Here is a 17,706-nt window from a genome sequence, read left to right as displayed (position 1 = left end):
GTCCTTGGACTTAGAAGGAGGACCTTGTGAGTAGCCCACAGGTTCCCTAGACACTTCCTCTGCCTCGAGATGTGTCTTTTGCAAACTGCAATGAACCTTCATATAAACTGTCCACTTCCTGTTCTAAAATAGGCAGGAATTACATTATGATTTAGATTTTACTTACACGTATTTCCACCCTTCTCTCGCTTAGGGACATTTCAACTGCCCCTTAATTCCAACCTTCTAAGGCTATGACACATTCTTATTCTTATTATGTGACAGTCTCTTTCCTAAGAGTTATGTGTAACATATTTTTCTCTTTTCAATTAAAGTATATTAAAATTAAAATTAATTTTTCCAGAATTCCCCAAATCCCTGGAGTGCCACAAACCAAGACTGTGGATCACATAATGAATAGAAATGCTGGGCTTTAATCTGGGAGAATGCCAAATGAGTGTTTCTTACATTAATTTCTGCATTTTTAACGTTTGAAAGATTCCTTTTTTTAAAATGTGGCCTTCTGAGTAGCTTAATGCAACGTATTGCACACAATAGGTCCTCAAAAATATTTTTGAAAAGAATAAAGATTGAGTGAATGAATAATAAATTCTCATCAAAATGAAATTCTCTCTACTATACTTGAGACAGTTGGAGATAACAACCCAAGTACTGCCTTAAGAACAACTATATTAACATAGCCCATTATTTTTCCTTATTCTTAAGCAATAATAAAGTCTCTAGGGAAGAAAGCATGAGGATATAAACAAGCACTTCGGTTTTTATGTATTATATGATTTGAATGTTCTATAATCCCAAGATTTTGAATTAGGAAAATCAAGTTTGATATGAAGGATTTGGGCCCTTAAATGAACTAAAAATTAATAATATTATTCTCTCGGATTCTTTAAGGGATGGTACTATGTCCTTCAAGCCAGGACTTCCCCTGGGTAAGCAGACGGGGTTCCTTACTAACATTACACAGGACCATTTATTATAGATCAAACGAGGAGCCGCATCTTAGTGATAGGCAGGACACCTCCGAATGTTTTGTTCATTGTCTAGTGAAAGATCTAATGGCTTTCTACTTCTTACCCCTCAACCCCCATAAAGAAGAGAATTCCTCTTTCTGTAGCAAACTGAGGGTATCTCTCAGAGCACTTATGGCACTAGGGAACTGACGCATCCACCCTACTCATTACTGTAACTGCTTTCTGTCTGTCTCCACTATTAGAATGTGTGCCCTACCCAAGCAGGGCCATTCCTGAATTCATGCCCCTTTGATGCCTCTGATCAGGCACAATGCCTGATATATAATGGTTTTTCGATAAACGCTTGCTGAATGAAAAATAAAATGAAAGAAGGATTTCAAGCAGGGACTCAGTGGCAACATGCAAACCGGCACCAGGAGCCAATACCTTGGGCTGCAGCGTCCGGGTGGTACTCAGGCTCCTCTTCCGGAGGGTTCTGCAGGAAGTAGAGCTGCTCGGGCAGCATGTTGGCAATCTTCTCCTTTCCCAGCACGTGGGTGCCCAGAAGTGGACTGACGCTCCGCTTCACTTTCTCTCTCCTCTCATGGGCCATTATTTTTTTGGTCCGAGCCTTGATGTTCTCCCAGCACTTCTTCAGCTGTTTGAAATCCCGCAGGGACACGCTAGGCTGGGAGTTGTATTCGTGGGCAAGTGCTTGCCAGGTACGCTGCTTAAGTGCAATAGTTCGCGCATCACTTTTTTTGCATTCAAGCACATATTTGTACTTTTCTACTAAAGCAAGCAAGATGCTCTTTTCCAATTCTGAGAAGTATTTGGCAGGTTTTATAATTTCGTTGTTTTGCATTTTCCACTATATCTCCACTGGCCGTTAGCTAACCTGTAAAAGGAAGTTTGAAACAATAATCACCAAGTCCGGCAATAAAAGTGTGAGCAAATCACTTACGCTGAATCCCTGACTTGATTCCTTTCTTTGAAATACAGTACTTTCTTTTCCGTTAATATTGAATTATGGCAGTCATAGGAAAATATTCAGAAATTTATCTAGAAATGGGGATGTAAACCAAGTAGTTTTCTTTTTCAGGGGAGAGCACGAACACAGTCCCCCACTACCACAAATTATACAGTTGAATTTCCCATATTTGGGGAAATCGCAGAGGTCAGCAGATCCAGAGTTCAATGGATAAACCTCACCCCGGGAAAACCACCTATGTGATCATGATATCTTCCCTGCCACGTAAGTGTCAAAGCAGATTCTGACGCAGGCCCTCAGTTGTGGGTACTGTCCAGACTGTTCATGTCTGATAAATAACGACAAAGAATAAAATAAAAATTGAACATTCATGTAGAACTTTGATTTCTTAATTTATTTCACTTAATGTTAAGGAATTGATTATTCGCCTTATTCATAATGCTAGACAGCTCTTGTACTAAACAGCTTTCTCAAAGCTTTGCCAAGAGAAACCACTATGTAATCAACTAAAACAGATGACAATATTAACAATGCAAATGCTATCAAGATTTCAGACTCGACACAAAATCAGCTCCCAAAGATCTGCCATTTCCATCATTATGCCTGTGACCTTGGATAAGTCATGTTCCTTTCTGGCCCTCAGTTTCTTCGTCTTAAAAATAATGGGATGAAGTCTATGGTCCCTGAGGTCTGACGGCCACTCAAAAGTATACCATTCTACGTAAATTATTTATATAAGTTCAGAGGTGAAAGGACCTGGGCACTGAGAGTCCAACATTCCCTTTGACAAATGGTGGAACTAAGGGCCAGAAAAGGGAAGGGCTTGCCCACGATCACAGTAAGGTGAGCCGGGATGCTGAAAACCTGTACTGTCCTAACAGCCTGGTATTCTCACCATCAGTCCACACCCATCTCTGGGCCCCACCTTGGGGACTCCAATTACTCAGCCACAATTCCCTAAAGTCATCCAGCCATCTTCCCCACGTGCTGAGCCAGCGTCTTTCATCCACAGGTTCTCAGTAATTGTCTTCTTCCACCGAATCACATGGAATCTCTGTGCGTCTGGTGACCCTGTATTCTTCTTGCATCTTTTAAGGACAGGCAGCTTCCTATAAAACTCGCCTCCCGCATGCGTTATGACCAGGGTACAGCTAAGCAGCTCTGACTGCAGGAATCAGGCGAGCGCTGCATGTTCCCCTTTGGTGGAAAAGGCCAATGCACCCCAGTCCTTTTAACTTACGTTCTCCAAACCTCTAATTCTTCGGGATAACAGACAAGTATCAAGATACTGGTGATAAAACCCATTTAAAACTGGCCAGCCCATCTCAAAAGAATTAGGGACTAACTTGAAGGGACTGGTCAAAAACGGGATCATTTGAACATCAATGAGAGCAAAATCTCCAATTGACTGAGACACACAAATCAACAAACCATGCCAGTCACTGCTGGAGGATGCCAGGGCACCAAATCATTATGCTAAAAGTTAATAAATAAAAGGGGAAAATAATGCAAATTTATCCTGCTTTTTCTGCACTAATTGTATTTCAGAGTTACCAAGCAGTTGATAAGGCAAAGTTCTACTTTATAGAATTCTAGCTCATAAAGGCAGAAGGAACGATAGAATCAGTAAATCACCATTTTGCAGCCCCTAATGAAGTAACAGATCTGAGCAAGACATCAGTGGCCTGCTTAAATGTTTAGTGAGAGGTCAGTGGGCGCTTCGTAACGGATGGATGGAGGTAACAACTTCTGATCACTCTTAACCAGACATGGGCCTCCCACCTGATGCAATGGGAGGTAGTAGGGCACCAGCCATGAAGTATTCTTGTCAAAAAGACATTTGACACAAATCTAATCAAGTAACAGAGGAGGGAGGAACAAGTAAAATGATACCACAGGGAAGCAATTAACAAAAATCAGAATGTGGGAGATTCTACAGGACAAATGAACTAGTATGGGGTGAAAAGAAGTGGAACTGTTATAGATAAAAAAAAAAAAACTTAGCAGATTTTTCTTTTTTTTACATGGGCAGGCACCAGGAATTGAACCCAGGTTCTCTGGCATGGCAGGCAAGCATGCTGAGCCACTATGGCCTGCCCAACTTAGCAGATTTATCAAACAAGTGCAGTGTATGGACCATATTCTGATTCTGATTCAAACAAACCTGCTGTATTTAGACTATTTTTTTCAGATAGTTAGGGAAATTTGAACATGGACTGACTTTTAGATGATAGTAAGGAATTACTGTCTATTTTGTTTGCTATAATGGTATCCTGATTATACATGTATATGTACATGTGTATACGTGGCATACATGACAGTTAAACCCATAACTGTTAGAGATACACACTGATGTATTTACGGATGAAATGATATACTTTCTGGAATCTACTTAAAATAGTCTACCCATAAAAAAATAGTATGTTTTGGGGAAGCTATGATAAATGAAACAAGAATGGTAAAATATCGCTAACTGTTAAAGCTCTACTTTTGCATGTGGTTGAAATATCGCACAAGAAAAGTTTTAAGGTAAATTTTAAAAATGAGAAAAAGAAAATTAAAATAACAAAGCTAACCACTCCCACCCCAACACTGACTTTTAGCCTACATGAAATTACTAACATCAATTCATCTTTACGCTTCCTTGTACAAACTTTTTAATATTCCAACTAGGGCCAGAGAAAATAACTGACTTAATTAAGATCTGTCTTTAGTTAATAACTGATATAATTTGGATTAAAATGACTAACTACCTACGTGCATAAGAATGTAAGGTGGGAGGGAGATGAGCAAAAGCTTTCCTTTACAAAAGAATGCCAATTAATACATGTAGAAGAAATGACAAAAATTGGAAATCAATGTTTTACAACCACAGCAGTGAGAAGAGCTTTAGGTGAGAATCATTAATAAATGGTGTGAAAGGTTAAAAAAAAAAAAGGTCACAAATTTTTTGCAGTTCCTCCTAGCAACAGCTGAGGTCTGTCTCCCCTCCTGCGACTGCTTAGACCATTAGAATGTGGGGGAAATGACACCATGACTTCTAAGCCTGACCTCTAGAGACAGCAGTTTCCACGCTTGCCCTCTTGGATGCATCTTGTGGACAAGACTGGACTTGCCTCGTTGAGGTTCTTGAGGAGACCACAAGAAGGTCCGTTCCAGCGTCCCAGCCATTCTGAAGCTTAGCTCCAGATGTGAAATTGAGACCCAGGGACTGACCAGTCACTCCCGCAGCAGAGCCGCCAACTGTGACTGCAGACTCAGCCAACACCACATACAAGCCCACTGGTCACCAAGAGGAACAGAGATGAACAAGTTCTATCCAACAAACTTAGAGCAAATAAATGGCTGTTCTTTTACACCACTAAGTTTTGGGTGGTTTGTTGTGTAGCATTAGATAGCTGATACATAGTCGGCTTAGACTCTTTTTAAAGATAAAAAAAAAATTAAAAAAAAAAGGCTGAAGACTGTTCTAGATGAAAGGAAACCAAAGATATAAGAAAACTATATGCAACGAGAGATCTTTTATTGGATCCTTGGTCAAAAAAAACCAGCAATAAAAGGTATTATTAGAATGCTTGGGACAGCCTGTATTGTGTGGTATATTAGATAATATTATCGTAATAATGTTACAATTCCTGAGAGTGCTATAGGGCTCACACAGAAGAATGTCCTTGTTCTTAGGAGATAACATGCTCAGCTATTTAGGTGTAAAGTATTAAGATGCTGGCAAGTCTCAAACAGTTACAAGGGAAATAAGTAAGTATGTGTATGCAAAGAGGGAAACTTCAGCAAATGTGACAAAATGTTAATAACGGTGAAACTAAGCAAAGGTTATATGGATATTTTGTACTATTTTTGCCTCTTTTCTATAAGCTTGAAATTTCTCAAAATAAAAAGCTGAGAAAGTTTTTTTTTCAAACTAGCCTTTTGTGGCTCTGAATTGAAAGCCTTTTGCACTTGGTGGTGATGTGAATATTTTTTTTTCTCCATAATTTTCAGTTAAAAAAAAAAACTAGAAAATCCTGCCCTTTTCCTAACTCAGTATTTAAAAGGTTTTTTTCTTTTTTTCCCTGGACAGGCCTTCCATCTAAATAAACAGATGGTGGGACCTAAGAGGATTTCTCTGTATCTCACACAGATCTGTACAAATATTCTGGCAAAAAAAAGAACAGTAACAATTGGCTAGTGGTCTTTTTTTTTTTTTTTGAGCCTGAAACAAACCATGAACTGGTTAGAGGTTGGGGAAATTGAAGCATTTACAGGTGAAATGATATCATGCCTGGGATTTCCTTTAAAATATTCCAGGGGAAAAAAAGATGGCTGAATCTTGAAAACATCAAGTTACATGAAATCAGCAGACACAAAAGGACAGCTAGAGTATGATCTCACTTATACGAAACATGTGGAATAGGTAAATTCATAGAGACAGAAAGTAGATTAGTGATCACCAGGGGCAGGGGGTGGGGGCTGGAATGGGGATAAGGAATTATTGCTCACTGGGTACAGTTAGGGGTGATGAAAAAATTTTGGTAATGAATGGTGGTGACAGTAGTACAACATTGTGAATGCAAATAATATCACTGAATTGCATATTGAAAATGGCTAAAGTGGAAATCTTTATGTTACATATGTTATCCCAATAAAATAAAATTTAAAAACCACAGAGCCATGCAACAAAAAGAGTGAACATTAATGTATATTATGGACTTTAGTTACTGATATAATTACAACATTGGTTCATGAATTGAAACCAATGTACCACACTAATGAAAACTATTAATAGGGAAAACTGTGCATATGTGTGTGTGTGGGGGGAGTGTATAAGAACTCTATACTTTGTGCATCATTTTTATGTAAACCTACAAATGCTCTAAAAATACAAAATCTGTTAAAGAAAACAAAGGCCAGGCAGCAAGTGGAGGCAGCGATTAGTGCAAGAATGGCTAAATATTGATATGGTAATGTCTATTGAAGTTGGGTGGTGGGTACTCAAAAATTAATATTATTCTCTCAATCTCTGTGTACTGTGTATGCTTGAAACTTTGCACGACAAAAGGTTGGGGGGAAAGGCTGTGGAGTTTAACTTCATGGTACACTCATTTAAAATCACACTGTCACAAGCCAGGGAAGGCTGTGGAGTTTAACTTCATGGTACACTCATTTAAAATCACACTGTCACAAGCCATTAGGGTTGAGAATGGCTGGAACCTGTTGGGCCTGAGGTTGGAGGGGACCAACCAGATCAGAATCCTGAAACTGAGACCTTGAAGGAGTGACAGCTTTACACGAGAGAAACAGAACCTGGCCAGATGAGATGTACCAGCTCATCACAAAGGTGATGGTCAGAATGAAACACATGGTCAGTGTCTCCATACACCAGGTCCCTGGTTCACGTGCATATTGAGAACAGCAGGCGTCAGCGATGGAAAGAACTGCGCACAAATCAAAAGGCATCTGGCCCTCAAGTCCTGGGTGAAACTAAAGAGGGGGGAAATTCACCTTTGGGGACTTATCCCTGGACCCCTTAATTTCCAGGCTTGTCCTTCAACCACCCTCACGTTGCTCTGATGTCCCGATAACGACATTCAATCCAGGCCCCTTCTTCCTCAAAGGTCTACCATCAAATTTTCACCTTCATTAAAACTGCTATTCCCGGGCGGGCCGCGGTGGCTCAGCGGGCGGAGTGCTTGCCTGCTATGCCGGAGGACCTCGGTTCGATTCCCGGCCCCAGCCCATGTAACAAAAACGGAGAAACAGAATACAATAAAACAAGAAAATGTTTAAAGATGTTTAAAAAAAAAAAAAAACTGCTATTCCCAAATGCTTCAAAAATACATGGACAGACAGATAGATGGATGAATGAATGGATGGATGGACAGACAGGTAGATGTATGGATAGACAGATTAGACGGACAAACAGAGGTAGAACGACATGGCAAATGTGGCAAAATGTTCAAAGTTGAGGAACTGGCTATCTGGGGCGGGGGCATGGGGTATTAAACTAGAGTTCTCCCATATGGATTTTGTATTATTTTTCCAACTACCCTAAAAGTTTGAAATTATTGCAAACCAAAAAAATTCTTTTAAATATCATCTATGGATGAAACTCAAAGAACATCAAAGATGACAAAAAGGTTAATTTGGCAAAGAAATGTAATTATACCCATCAAAAGAAAATCCAATACTTTTAAAAACCATTTGTCGTTTGAGGGTAGACCTTACAAATAGGAAAAAAGACTGACTTCAGACTAAACAACTTATTTTCTTAAAACAAACAAACTCTTATTCCCTATAAAATCAATGTTCCCCAATTTAAAATGTATTAACTCACGCCTGCGACAATACTATCTCTTCTGTATTATCTCTGTGTCCAATTCGACTGTCTATAATTTTTATTATGAAATCAACAGGTTCTGAGAATGTTCTTAAACTACACAGCCTCAGAGCAGAATCTAATCTGATCCCACCCCCAATTCTTCAGCCCCAGGAAATGCTAAGGTGCCTTTCTTCCCCAGAAGGAAACAGACTAATTCAGATTGAAGGACATTTTGAGAAAAACCACCTGGACTCTTTTTAAGAATCACTACTATAAGGACTAAGAAATCTAATTTACAAATGAAAAATGGGTTCTTCCCCATTTTATTCTATTGTATGCAATGCAAAGAAATATATATATATATACATATATATATATACTCCTTTCTAAAGAAATACTTTTCTATCTTTCAGAAACAGTTGCCGCCAAAGGTGAAAACACTTAAGATTTTTTGTTACGTTATTTACTTTGCCACCAGAAGGATGCACCCTTACTAACGACATATGAGCACATCCATTTCCCCACTTTATTTACCTTTGCTTTAATATCTTTTTATTCTATGCCAATTGTGGAAGCGAAAAATGTCTCTTTATTGCTTAATGATACATGAATTTCAGCTTTCAGCTAAACGGGCCACACTCTGAACAAAACCCCTATGATTCTTGGTGGATCTGAAATTGCATGGAATTAATTCCAAGCAATTTCGTTTATTCTTCCTCACAATGTTTGCACTCCCACCAGCTGTCACCAGGTGACGGCAGACTTGTGGGCATCTAAACGTCAGAAAGAGGCTCTGGTGGCCAGTTGAGTCGCAAAGTGGTAATAGCAACAGTGACAACAGCAAATAACTTTTATTGGGCCCTGACTTTGGTCAGGAACTATACTCAGTGCTTAACCTGGACCCTATCATTTAATCCCCCCCACAACAGCCCCCAACCAAGGGCATCATTTGTTATATGTCCATATTTTCTGTTAAAAACAAAAAACAATTTTATTAAAATACTAGGAGAAATTATAGAACTACTCTCAAAAAGAAATGCTCAGAATTACCAATACCTGGGGACCATTAATAGCCTATTAACTAAACTGTTATTTAATCGCTAGCTAAGTAAATCCAGAGTTACTAATTTACTTTGCTTAATTTCCTAGTATAGCAGGCCTCCCTGGGCCACGGGGCTGCCTTCTGCAGGACTCCAGGGCTTCTGGTCTGAGACAGTGCATGCCAAGGGTTCCCTGAGGACTGTCATCCCCACCAATCAATTATTATTCCCAATTCCCAGACCAAAAAAAAAAAAAAAATGAAGCTCAGTAGCTTGGTCATGGTCACACAAATAATAAGTAGGAAAAGCAGGGACTCACGTCCAGGTTCCCTGTCCCCCTCCCACCTGACCCCCAGTGCCCACCAGCACCCACGCTCCTTTCTGTTCTGCTTGGCTATCTTCCTTCAGACTCCTCTAGCTCCCAGGCTCAGGCTGCACGCAAATTAGCAAACTAACTGTCAGTCATTCCCGAAGCTGGGCAAGGCCCTCAGGGAGAGCAACCCAGGTGGAGCTGCGCCTGCACCTGCCCATCGCCATCTCCCCCTGGCCCACCTGCTTCCATCACCACCTCCCTCCCTGTGTCAAATCTGGGGCCCTGCTGCCCCTGGAGGTGTACCTCTCCTACCCTAAGCTCTGAAATAACTCCCTCTGCTGATTGGATAACAATGTGGGTTTGAAAAGTAACTTGTAGAGATGATTTGGAACTGTAAAACGGCCTCAGGAGGACACAGGCATTCTGCTTCAGCATCTGACAGTCCTGTAGAAAGAAGCACTTCCTGAATGAAGGAATGGCTACATTTTGACATATCATAAAAGTGTCCACCATTCATAAAACGAAGATCAGACATGAGAAAACGATCTGTACAACAACTGCAGTAAAGTAAAAACAGTCAAAAGAAACAGCAAAATCCAAATGCAATGGAAGCTCCCTTTAGGTTAGGCGAAGACCCATACTCAAGACTAAACAAAAGAGCAAAATCCCCACACCACAAAAGAGCAAAGAGCAAACAATCAGAATCATCCCCAAAACACCAAAATTGATTAAACCACCAGAAGATTGAAATATGCACATTTAATAATCCACCTTAAAACAAAAACCTTTCCAATGACTTCTTAAGTCCATGCAGAGTCAAACTAAGTTCTAAAGTTGGGGACCAGAGAAACTCAACCAGATTTTACTTTTACAGCCCTTCGTGGAAAGGGGGTGGGGTTCCCTGAAGCCAAAGCTCTGAATGGAGGTGGGGCACTGGGACTACAGACAGACAGATGGCAGGACATTAGTGAAGTGACATGAACAGAGGCATCAGATGCAGAAAAATCTGGGCTCAAGTCCTGACTTTAGCCCTCGCCTAGCCATGCAACTTTGGGCAGGTCAATTAACCTCCCATGCTTCGCCTGTAAATGGGGGTAATATCCTACGTTACCTTTATTCCCTCTGCACACGAGTCCTGCAACCAGAGTAAAGAAGCATGGAGAATCCCAGAGGGGCCAACTCTTCCAGAACATCAACTAGTTCCATCCCCCTATCCCAGATTATCCACAGCCTATCCAACATGAAAAAGTTAGAATGGGCATAGCCCAATACCCCTAAAGAGTGGGAGAAAGATCAAAGGAGAAGGTGAAGGTATAACAGAGAAGACAGGATTTAAAAAAGTCAATACGACTGTTGAATCATTATATCGATGTTTCTTTTAATCTCCAGTGTCTTGGAGCAGCTAGAAGGAAAACCCTGAAATTGTGGAACTGTAACACGTGCCACACTCTGAAGTCTATTCTATAATTAATTGTTGTGATGTGCTTTGAAATTTACTGCTTTTTGCTATTTTTTGTTATGTTATTTTTCCCAATAAAAGCAAAATAACAATGGCTCAGCAGGCAGAGTTCTCGCCTGCCATGCCAGAGACTTGGGTTTGATTCCCAGTGCCCGCCCATGCAAAAAACAAAAACATTTAAGAAAATGAAAAAAAAAAGCATGGAGCCAAGCTTCAATAAAGTTAAGTTCTTTCCGCCCCTCCCACCCATTTTAAACTGCTTTCAAAAGTAGAATAGCAGACTAGATGCAACATATACTCAAATACTTAGTTGTTCTTTTATTTCACATGCATATATAAGTCAACAAATATATACTGGACTTCTGCCAAAGGCTCAGCTCTATGTACTCTATGTGGGAGATGCAAAGACAAGCTGAGTCCTGTGGCCTGGAAAGAGAGCTGACATGCATAAACTGATCACTAAAAGAACAGTCCACTGAAAGGTCACCATCATAAACAAAGTGTCCTGGAAATTCAGAGGCAAGAGGAGGTTCATTCAAATTCTTCACCAAGAAGAGGTCATCTGGGCTCGATCTGGACAGGATACGGACAAGCAGCCTTGAAGGCCATCACAAAGATAAAGAGCTAATGAGAGGGCGGGCCATGGTGGCTCAGCAGGTAAGAATGCTTGCCTGCCAAGTCCGAGGACCCGGGTTCGATTCCCCGTGCCTGCCCATGTTAAAAAAAAAAAAAAAGAGCTAATGAGAAAGCACCTGGACTCTGAGGGGTGGCAATGTTTGTGGATGGGAGGGGATGGGGATGAGCTCGTGTCCACCCAGGACAGGGGGTCAGGAGGAAGCAGAGGCACTCAGGACACACACAGATTAACCCAGCAGGCACTAGAGCAAGGGGTATTTGGCAAGAGCCTGCCCCTGCCTCCAAGGAGATCACGGGCGAATGAAGATATAACACAACGGGCTGGTGACAAGCCAGTGTGGCGGCAAGCACTGAGAGCCATGCCCAGGGGTACCAGTCCAGGTCAGGGCACCTCAGCAGGAAATTTAATTCCTATTAGAACAGATTGGAATTAGGGTTAGAACAAAGCAGCGTCCCAATACGGGAAGGATTAAAAGAGCAGAGTTGAAGGAAATGAGGCATCAGTTCCCTTACCAGTGGTTCCTGGCAACAAGTCATGGCTAGATTTTCTCTACAGACATAAGAGGCTATTTCGTATCCTGGATTTGTTGATTCTCTACCTCTCACTCAGCACTCCCTAAAATAACCTTTCTTGGAAGCAACACAGATCCTAACATGTTAAAACTAAAAAGAGACCTTGGTCTAATCTTCCTACTTGACAAATGAGGAAACTGAGGCTCAGAGCAAAAAAAAAAAAGAGACTTCTCTGGGCCAGCCAGTGACAGAGGGAAGAAAGCCATGCTTCATCGCTTCATCATTTGTTTTCACAGCCCCCTGTTAGAACACTCCCCTTATTACGAGGTTCTTTTCGCAGGGAACCCCAAAACCTTTCCCGTTACCCCACCTGAAAACCAAACGACATTGCTGGTACAAATGGCACTCATTTGTGGCATGAGGTTAGTCCCCTTTTCTCCCTGTCAATCCTCATCTCTTAATTATAAAGTGAAAGTGGGCGTTACCTAAAGCCCCAACCAGAGTTGGCAGTCTACGATAAAATGGGTTTTTTGCGATTCCATTTGCACAGTTCACTGCTCAATGTGCATGGATGATGCTTTCCAACTACATATGAGGTCAGCAGGGCTTTTAGCCAACAAAAGGGACCGCTGTGGCAGGAATAAAGCGATTTCAGCTTTGTTTTAAGGCCCAGGCCCAGGTCTAACTCTGTAAGTTAACGAGTTCAAGGTGAACTGGGTAGCCTTGGTGATCAGCTCTCGGTACCACTGTATTCCCAAGTTCCTGAAGAGTGCCTGGTACCCGGGAGGCACTCGATAAATATATGTGGGATATGTTTTGAGGCCAACTTGCTTGCCATTTGCATTCTTTACTAATTATATCTAATAAATTTTATAGATTTACAAGTAATTTTATAAAGGATTGATCGTAACACAAATTGTTTCCTTGCTTGCTCTTGTACATACTATAAGACTCCAAAAGGAGGTAGAAATGACAAATTCTGAAAAGCCTCACTACACATCTGATGCCAGAGTTATAGTGATAATCAGGTATTACTCCTTCCAAATACACCTTCCCGTACCTGCCCAAAAGTGTTCACACCTGTCCACCTAGGAGACTACTCCATGCCCTTCTCTACCTCTTCTCCTCCTTTCCTTTTTGAGGGACTTCAAGTCTCAAACCTAGCACTAAAAGTGCTTCCTCTAAAGTTCCCTCTGCTTCCCATCCCCCTCGCCTCCCCCCTAGGGGGGCCGTGTAACTTAGAAGTGTTTATTTTTACCATCTGTGTGTGAGTGTGATTGTGAGCCAAGCCAGCCCTGTGTTTAAGGCAAGGGGCCCCCACCCCCATCCTCTTGCCCTCCCCTTACTCTCTATATCCCAGAAGAGGGCACTTAAAAGTCCCAATGCCTCCTTCCCCTCTCCCACAGCTCTGCCCTCAACCACTCAGCCTCACCTACCCAGCTTCCCTGAAATTCCTTTGGAATCATGATCAAAGAATCGTCCACAGAAAAATCTCCTAAAATACACAAAGACTCTGTATGAAGGTGTTTCCCATGCCCACCTGCTTCTTGTCCACTCCCATCACTCCAGCTACAGCCATCAGCTCTCAAATCTTCTCTGGGCAAGGGTACCAGACATTTGCTCCTTACTGCAGCACTTGCGAGAATAACTCTGCACTATGATCTATCCATATCCTCGTGAGTCTCCCCTCTATGACCAGGGGCTCCTGAGGCTTGGAACTACATTTTATTTCTATCTTTAGTCCATAGTAGATTCTCAGCATTATGTTCTGTTTTCAAAATAAAGTGGGAGTGGCAGGGACAACCACTCCCAAACACATTTCCAACTGTCCACCAGACAGCTCTACCGACCTGTCCGTTACAGGCACTTCAGAAATCTCTAATTCGCCAAAACCAAAATCAAACTATTTTACTTCCCCGTCCCTCAACCTCTCCACTTCTGATTCCAGCCATATCAACTTGGCTTCCCAAAGCAGAAACTTCAAAATGTTCTTCAACCATGTTTTACCTCCTGGAGGTATTTTGGTGTCCATTCCCTCCTCTTCCATCCTCACAGCCCCAGTCTCAGGTCAGACTGTAACTTCCAGCCCCCCGGGGCGGAGGGGGGGGGGTCTTCCTAAAACACAGAGCTCCTGCCACAGCCATGCCTGAAAACCCCAGACAACTTCCCCACGGCCTCCTGATAAAGCCCTGACTTCTCAGGTGGCATGGAAGACCTTTTGGGATCTGACCCTAATCCCAGCTTCCCCCCATCCCACGCACCCCCCATCCTGTCCAGCAATTTTCCACCCAACTAGATCAGACTTACCTTCATTCCCTTGAACCTGCCTCATCCTCATGCCTCTCTGTGCACATGGCCAGAATCCTTTTCCCATCGATCCACAAACACCCACTTTCATCCTCCAAGGCCCAATTCCCATGCAATTTTTGTGAAGCCTTCCCCAGGTAACAGCCCAGGCTGTTATTTTTATTTTATTTACATCACCTTTCTTCTAAAATGGGCTGGAGGCAGCTTACAAATTAGGCGCCCACTGCAACTAGATTTTATTTTAAGAGCAAGAGCATCAGGGCAAAGACAAGGGTCAAAAAAGAAGAGGCTGGGAGGTGGGGAGGATTCACACTCTCACCCGCAAGGTCTCATACCCACCTTAGAGGCAGACCGCGGATTGGCCCTGATATGCCCGACTGGTTACTCCCCAGTGAGCTCACTGCCAGTCGGGGATGAGTGTGGCACTTCCAGTATTTTTTTGTAAATTGCTCTTTGTGCCGGACTGGGAAATTCCTAAGGGAATGCATAATCTCTGACTCATCTGTGTCCCCAGCATGTAGCAAGTGACTCAGCACACGAGCCGTGCCCAGCAGACGTTGTTGAATGAAAGTCATCATGGACAGGTCAGGGAAATGGGTACTAGCGCTTAATGAGCCGCCTGCCAAACGCTAGGCATTTGAGAAAATATTAGTGATTCCCCCCACAAAATACCCAGTTAAGAAATGGCAGAGCTAGGATTTGAACCCAAAAGTGTCTCTCTGAAGTAATTGCTCTTCCCACCTCATATGCTGTTCCTTACCTTTGGCATCACTATAGACCCGTATAAGTCCCTGCTTCAAGGCCTGGTTTAAATGACCCCCTTCTCCTAGAAGGTTTTCCCACTCACTCAGGAGAGAAGCGAGCCTGAGTCCAGCCCCTCATTTTCCACACACTTAAGCAAGAAATCATCCCAAATCCAGAGAAGAAATGGTGAGCCCTGAAGAGTCCGTGCAGATATCCGCAGACCGAGGGGCAGCCTCCTCTCTCTGCTCCCTCCTGCCTTTCTTTTCCTTCTTCAAGGCCCAACCAAACCTTCCCAGTTTCTGCTCCATTCCAGGCTGAAACCCAAAATACTTTCCTCAGGCCCGCTGCTTCTCCACCCAAATGAACTGTGTTCAAAACGCATCCCTCCGTTACACGAATGAGGCTTTGTAGTGCAAGCATTTTGTCAACTCTTAGCAGTCGGGTGGTCAGCATCCCAGTATCCTCAAAGACATTAAAAGAATTCTGGACATCCTGAGAAGAGACAATGGCATTTCAGGGGGCCGAATCACCTGGCCCCGAACTGACAGAATAATTTGGGGGTGGCCTGGGGGTGAGAAGAGACAACCTATGCTCTCTCCTCCCCGGGACCCCCACCTCCAGGCAGACCACCTAGGCTGTAAGGGCGGATGGAGTCCCAGGCCCGTGAGCCCTGACCCCTTCCTCTACATCCTCTTCCGGAGCTTCTGACTCCTTCCCATCCCGCCCCCCACTCCTCCCCTTGTCTCCCTCTGGCCCCAGGCTCCCACAGCAGTACTCAGTCCTCTCTCAGGAACTCCTGTTTATGAATGGGTATTCAACAGTTCCATCCATAACACAACCATCCTATCTGGCAAGCTGAATTGCATCTCCCTGGCCCCATCAACCTACCTCCAGTTTTAAATGTGTGACAACAGTGTGTCACCGAAATCTATCCTTGTATCCTGTAGCCACTCTCCCAAGTACCACAGAAACATTTGAAATCTTAAATGTTACCACATCTAAGAAACACCCAATTTTCTGGGTGAGAACAGGGAGACCCAGTTCTTCAGTTTCCTACTCCTAAATAAAGATCATTCATGCAATTTAAGGTAGCTCAAAACGCAGGTGTGATTTAATTAGATGATTCTTGCCAACTGCTTAGCACCTAGGACCTGGTACCTAACCAGTGCTCAAAATTTAGATACTTAATCTTTCTTTAACTCTCACAATAGTGGGGATAGTGGGGGTACGGGGGGGGGGTATGATACCATGCACCCCCCTCACCCCCCCCAACCCTCCACCTCCCCAGTTCCAGAAGCTGCAGGAGAAGCTCAAGCTGGGAGTAAAGGGGCCTCTCCAAGGTCGATCGCCAGGGATGGGATGCTTTGCCCTGGGCCCCCCGTGGAGGGACCCCTCGTATTGCACCCAGGCACGGGGCACAGGGGGGTCCCAAAGGAAACAAGTACAGGAAAGCGCCCAGCACAGTGCGCGGAACACAACAGGGTCCCATCGGGCCACGGATTCCTCCCAAGTGCCTCCCCGGCCCGGGGTTCCAGAGACCGCTCCTCCCCGCGGGATGCGCCCCGGGGTGGCCCCAGGCCCGCGCCCCTGGGCTTTGTGCACAGCAGGCCCGACCCCACTCACCGAGTCCCAGCGCGGCACGCGGAGGCGGCCGCCCCGGCCCCCCACCTACCCAGCGGGGGTGGTCGCGCCTCGACCCCGCAGCCCGCGTCCCGCCCGCGCCCCGGCCCGCCTCCCCGGAGCTTCCTACCTGCAGCGGCGGCGCGGCGGCCGCGGGACCGGGGGAGGGGCCGGCGAGGCGCGGGAGGCCGGCCGCGAGGGCCGCGGGCTCCGGAGCGCCGGGCGGCGGCGGCGGCGGCGGCGGCGCGCCCCCGGCCGGCCAGGCCCCGCCGCGCGCGCCGCGGCCACAAAGCCCCCAGCCGCCCCCGCCGCGGGCCGGTGGGCGTCGAGGAGGGCGGGAGCGCGGCCCCGCGCAGTCCCCACCTCCCCGAGCCGCGGCCGCTGGCCTTCCCGGGGGCTGGGGCGGGGCGCGGGGTGGCCCCCCGCCTCCCGCTGCCAGCCCGCGGCGTTCAGCCTCTCCCTCCCTGCCGGCATCCTTGAGCTCAGCCTTCTGGCCTCCCGTGGCCTACCTTGGCGGAAGAGCTCCTGAAGCGGCGGGGGAAACTGTGTTCCATTTCCACGAGAATGTCTGGGTCACAAGGGATTGAGACGGAACAAAAGCAGGGCTCTCTGCCCCGTGTGCACATCAGCCAATCTATGCCACCGAGGTTTCAAAGAGGGAAAAGAGTTTATTGCTCAGCTCAAAGCAAGAGAGCAGATGGCCCATGGGCCAAAAATCTGTCTCCCCAAGTCTAAGGAGTTTAGGGTTTTTTGTGGATTCAGATAAGGGGAGATGGACTTGTTACCATTAAAATATCAAGTATAAACAGGGCTGTGA

At 44.5% G+C, this 17,706-nt stretch overlaps 1 protein-coding gene and 1 non-coding gene across 3 annotated transcripts in view; both read right to left on the bottom strand.

Moving 5' to 3' along the window:
- MSANTD3 (Myb/SANT DNA binding domain containing 3) overlaps positions 1-17,503 on the bottom strand; it is a 28,728-nt gene extending 11,225 nt beyond the window's left edge. The window contains exons 1-2 of one of the 2 annotated variants that reach the window (XM_077140309.1): positions 17,399-17,503; positions 1,398-1,848 (exon numbers count right to left, since the gene is read on the bottom strand). In XM_077140309.1, the coding sequence (XP_076996424.1) occupies positions 1,398-1,815 (418 nt within the window). In that variant the 5' untranslated portion in view covers positions 1,816-1,848; positions 17,399-17,503. Of the gene's footprint in view, positions 1-1,397; positions 1,849-14,525; positions 14,606-17,398 lie in introns of those variants that run through there. The other variant, XM_077140311.1, reaches the window with a different exon arrangement.
- LOC143675234 (U1 spliceosomal RNA) lies at positions 2,050-2,213 on the bottom strand. Its single transcript, XR_013171476.1, has one exon. It is a non-coding gene; the product is annotated as a U1 spliceosomal RNA (small nuclear RNA).
- Positions 17,504-17,706: the final 203 nt, after the last annotated feature.

Source organism: Tamandua tetradactyla, chromosome 2, assembly GCF_023851605.1.
Source record: "Tamandua tetradactyla isolate mTamTet1 chromosome 2, mTamTet1.pri, whole genome shotgun sequence".
Classification (NCBI taxonomy): domain Eukaryota; kingdom Metazoa; phylum Chordata; class Mammalia; order Pilosa; family Myrmecophagidae; genus Tamandua; species Tamandua tetradactyla.
The sequence above is the reverse complement of the archived record's forward strand: the minus strand, read 5'-3'. Positions and strand labels throughout refer to the sequence as shown.